Source organism: Montipora capricornis, chromosome 4 (genome assembly GCF_036669925.1).
Source record: "Montipora capricornis isolate CH-2021 chromosome 4, ASM3666992v2, whole genome shotgun sequence".
NCBI classification, from domain to species: Eukaryota; Metazoa; Cnidaria; class Anthozoa; order Scleractinia; family Acroporidae; genus Montipora; species Montipora capricornis.
This window is the reverse complement of record NC_090886.1, coordinates 249,308-254,307: the sequence shown is the minus strand read 5'-3', so window position 1 is coordinate 254,307 and position 5,000 is coordinate 249,308. Positions and strand designations below refer to the sequence as shown.

At 38.0% G+C, this 5,000-nt stretch overlaps 2 protein-coding genes across 2 annotated transcripts in view; one reads left to right on the top strand and one right to left on the bottom strand.

Annotated features, from left to right (window-relative positions):
- Positions 1 to 3,889, bottom strand: part of LOC138045040 (dual specificity mitogen-activated protein kinase kinase 6-like) — a 17,904-nt gene extending 14,015 nt beyond the window's left edge. The window contains exons 1-5 of the mRNA XM_068891392.1: positions 3,726 to 3,889; positions 3,583 to 3,632; positions 1,033 to 1,108; positions 304 to 358; positions 96 to 209 (exon numbers count right to left, since the gene is read on the bottom strand). Of these exons, the coding sequence (XP_068747493.1) occupies positions 96 to 209; positions 304 to 358; positions 1,033 to 1,108; positions 3,583 to 3,604 (267 nt within the window). The 5' untranslated portion in view covers positions 3,605 to 3,632; positions 3,726 to 3,889. The remainder of the gene's footprint in view (positions 1 to 95; positions 210 to 303; positions 359 to 1,032; positions 1,109 to 3,582; positions 3,633 to 3,725) is intronic.
- A 324-nt stretch (positions 3,890 to 4,213) lies between these two features.
- LOC138045038 (kelch-like protein 20) overlaps positions 4,214 to 5,000 on the top strand; it is a 5,688-nt gene continuing 4,901 nt past the window's right edge. The window contains exon 1 of the mRNA XM_068891390.1: positions 4,214 to 5,000. This exon is cut by the window's right edge and continues 244 nt beyond it. Within this exon, the coding sequence (XP_068747491.1) occupies positions 4,328 to 5,000 (673 nt within the window). The 5' untranslated portion in view covers positions 4,214 to 4,327.

Here is a 5,000-nt window from a genome sequence, read left to right as displayed (position 1 = left end):
ATAGGAAACGCAAAATCTATGCAATCACTGAATAGCTTTTAAACAGTTTGTTAGTAGCAATGACTATTAAGAGGTTAGGCGAGCTTGTTATTCACCTTAACAGCCATTATGTGTCCAGTTGGCTCGTGAATCATCTTGTACACATAACCGTAAGCTCCATGGCCAAGTTCTTTTAATTCACGCAAATCCTCTGCATTACACTCAAACTCCTGACAAAGGAATGACAGAAGATTTAAGACATGCCAGTTACAAGAAAGCATAATGACAATATGAAACCGATAGGAATTGACACTTTTGACAAACCTTTCCATCAACAGTTAGTGTGGCCTTGTCTGAGAGATTTCTTGGAGGTGTGGTTCTGAAACAAGAGTTCAACTTGTCATTACCTACAGCAAATGTTACAAGTAGCCTAAGTTCTTTATTCTTAAAATTAATATAACTGAAAGATATTATGATGTATCTAGATTATACTTATCAATCCAAATGCTAGCACATTACAGAGCCCATAATTTCAAAAAAATAATACGGTAATAATCATTACCAAGACAATCCTACAATGAGATGCCTCCCATTCCCCTCCTCCTCAACAGTGACACTTAAAAGATAGTCTGAACAGGGGGTCAGCCTTTCGAAAGACAATAAATAATTTAATTTTCCACAAGATAATAGCAATGAGTCTTAAGAAGGAATGAGGGTTACAACCACAGGACATTGTATGGAAGCTAAGTCTGAGATCCATGAAATGTTCCTCAGCAATGAGAACATCTTTCATAACAATTATTAATGTTACAGTTCAGTATTATTTTACATTTGGTTCAAAAATTTCAAGCTAGTTCAATTTTGATGTTTCCTTTGTTTCAGATCATGATAATGAATATTCCACAATGAATACCGGTAATCAAAATTAAACTTGATAAATAAAATAAAATATAAAATTTGAAAGTGAGAAAATTTTTTAACCAAAACAACAATGTCTATTCCATCTACACCACCAGGAACGCTTGATGATCAACATTGCTTTGAAGTACTTACGATGGAGATGAAGAAGGTGATTGCTGACCCTTTGAAAAGTCCAGTTTTGGGCCTTTAGGCTTTCTGTGCTTTCTTCCTAAGGGAAATATTAATGTAAAATCAAGTTCAACTTTGTTCAGCCTCATTAGGAAAGATAATTATTACAATCAGAAGACTAAGAACAATAAAAGCCAATCATCTTTACAATGAAAGTATCTGCAGCTCAACAAGGTGTACCCAAAAACATAAAATTTTAAATATTTAACGCCCAAGTCGCCAGTGGAGGGTAGGTGCCCAAGAAGCCCGGGGGCTGCAACTGCAGTCACATCCCCAAGGCGCTAGAACACCCGACTGGCCTGCCCAACCTGCAACCAAGCCATGAGCCCCCTCGCGCCAGGCCCCCCTCAGGCACCCACCACACTTGTCAATGAGCCAGATAGTTCAGTGGAAAGAAAAGAAAAACAATAAATAAAAAAAATATAATATAAAAAAGAATAAAAAAGGGGGGCGATAGGGAGGGAACGCTGAGAAACACTAAACTACTAATTCGACTCACAACGCCACATCAACAAAGCAACAAACACGCTGCAAATACATGGGACAACAACGCATGCACTAACCAGGAGTACCGCTGGACAATGTCAGCCCCAGGGCTCCCACAACCTTAAGACTGCTGCAAACGCTACAGAACACATCAAACGCTAACAAACCCCTGCAAAAACGCTACTGACCAGACTAGCTCCCGGTCATAAACTATGTAACTATATCAAATGCTACAGAACGCTCCACAAACGCTAACAGACGGCCAAGACACTAACAACCGCCTGCAAAACACTACTGACCAGACTAGCTCCTAGTCGTTAACTATGTTAAATTTCATTTCACTATATTTAACACATTTCTGTCGGTAAAGGTAAACAAGCTACCCTACACCAACTGTCGCTTGAGTGTTGGCCAGTGTCTACTGACAAGTTATCAACTATATATTGGTGGGAAAAGCTGCATTCTGGTTTTTGGAGGGGGAAACCACAGAACCCAGAAAAAAATTCTGAAAGAATGAACCTAAACCAACACAAACTGATGCAGGTGCAGTCTGTGATTTGAACCTGGACCATGTTGGTATAAGAAGTAGCGAGCCTCACACCATCCTTGTGTCTCAATAATCAAAAACAGGTCGGCCAATTTCACTTTCTCACATTAAGTCGAAGCATAGAGCAAAATTATTTTCTATAATCAGTAATCCTTACATAATTTTTATCAGATTTTAGTTTTAAACTCTCTTTAAAGGGGAAAAATACCATTGAATCACAATGATCCTAACAAATATTATTTGCCAGGGACAAGGAGACCAAGCAATGAAATTTAAAGTGCTACTACGACCAAAAAAAGTAATTCTTCTTTTTCTTTGGATTTCAAAACTACGTCAAGCAAACACTAAGTGACCCAAGTTTTAAGTTCTGATTTTAAAAAGACACCTGTTTATTTTAACGGGAATTTTCTTAGTTCTTGGTCCGCCATTACTACAGTAGCTTTAAAATTTTGAGAGAGCTGCGGGTCAAGGAGGTAATGACGTCAAAGACTCACTAGTTTAAGAATGCAATGCATGTGTATGTGGCTGAATTATTATTGTTAAACTCATGTTTTGCATATAAAATAAGTTGCATTTACATGCTGAAATTTTAAGCTAGTGGGTAAATGATGTCAATTTCCCTAGATCCAACCCTCTGGGTCCAATCGGTCAGTTTTGAACATGAATAATGGCGGACCGTGAAATCCAAAACTTACACTCAAAATAAACAGCCTTTGGAAAAAAATCAAAGCTCAAAATGTTGCCCGTCAGGTGTTAAGCAAACACGCTGTCAAAATCTCAAGTAAAAAAGGAGACAATTTTTTGATCATAGTAGCACTTTAACAATAAATCCTCTAGCAATATTAAAAATATATATTGATGTCAGACACATACCATTGGTCACCATTAAAATACATGACACCTGTTGCATCATGTCTTTCGAGTTGTAATTATTGGAATCAAATGTGAATATTAAATGAATGGGGTCAACTTCAATGTTTATGTGAAACAAAAAACTGACGCAATAATGATGTTACTTACTGTCAAGTCTGTTCTTGTCTTTGCTTAGGTAATTAAAAAATACTTTATAAAATCGAATACGTAGCGGATTAACATTATGCTTATTTATTTTAATGTATTAGCATAGGTTATCACCAGTTTAATTGAAATATACAAACTTCACATATTTGCTTGATCCCAAACTTTTAGGGACTGGTTAATTCATTTAATTAAGCCCATGACAGAGGTACGGTTTAGGTAGGATATGGCAGACATCGCAGTTGCTCCCACATTTTGATAAAGTTATTTGACATAAGAGGGTCACATAAGCTTATAAAATAAAATTCGTGAATAATAATGCAAAATCCATCTTTAATTCGCGAGTTGTTAACTTTCAAAGAATTTATTAGCCAAGCCAGCTAAAGAACGGCCTTCGATTTACAGATATGCCCAAAATGTCGATCTGAATAAAGCTGAACCAGACAAAACTCATGCCGCCCTACCTGACTTCGGAGAGCTGGACATGGTTCCGTTGTTTTAAAAGAACAAAAATCTAGAATAAAATAGAACGAAAGGTAAGCTAAGTGACGAAGGAAGTTCTGGAAAGCACCACCAACGAATCAAATGAAACGAAAATTTTCCTCACACTTTACACATAGCCGATGGAACCGGAACAACTTATGAGGGATTCCCCTTCACATGCATATATCCATTTGCCAACGTGACTGTAAATTCTTGAACGAAGTCGTAATAGCAAAATTTAGAACGTTTATGTATGATAAGGCGGGTGGAGTCGAAGGAACCAACTTGAGACTGCAGTGTAGACAGCGGTGCACGTTTTAGTGGCGTGACATTCAAGATTTCGTGATTTTGAGAATATTTTTTTTTCAGCTGATTTCAAAATACCACGTGAAAAGGCTGTATCAGGATTGATAAATTTATTTAATAGCTGGTCATTGAATGGAAAGACGGTGAAATTTTTTTAAAGGCAACAAATGTGAAAAAAGCTTTGAAAGTCAATAACTATTAAAAGTATCCAAGCTCTTGACCTATCTACCAACAAGCAAAACACCACCTTTTTAGTAATTTTAAGAAAATTATGTCTTATTCCAATATTATTCACACAGACCAGCTATAAAGTACTACGAACATAGAAATCGGCAATTGATCGTTTTACCCGAAATCTTCCGAACACAATTTTTGTACCCAATCCTTTGCATCCCATGGTGGAGACGACACAAACAAAACATGGACGGGTTCAGTGCATCTTTGACCAGGGAAATTCATTCCCCTTCGCACTGTGTCCGAGTGCTGGAAATTATGAACAAGCATCGCAGGGACTGCCTCAAGCTCTGCGATGTCGTTCTTAAAATCGGAGACGAGCACATTCCAAGTCACAGAGCCGTGTTGGCGGCATGTAGTCCGTACTTCTACGCCATGTTCACAAACGATTTGATGGAGAGCCGGCATAAAGTTGTCACTATGAAAGATGTAGATGCCGGTGTCGTCCAACAGTTAGTGGAGTTTGCTTACACGGGAAAAGTTGATGTCAATGTCGAAAACGTTCAGTCAATTCTCGCAACGGCATCCTTGGTTCAATTTCATGAAGTTCGGCAATTATGTTGTCAATTTTTGGAAACTCAGCTGGACCCCTCGAACTGCTTGGGAATTAGAAAGTTTACTGAGGCACACGGTTGCATGAACTTTCTTGAAGTTGTGGATAATTTTGTGCTTGAGAACTTCAGAGAGGTGATGAAGTCGGAGGAATATGCCTTACTGCCATGCGAGTTGCTTATCAAAGTAATTTCAAGCGATGATTTGAACATTGTCGCCGAAGAGGAAGTATACGAAGCTGTGATGTCGTGGGTGAAACACGACTTGAACAACCGCGTCAAACAACTTCCCAACATAATTCGATTTG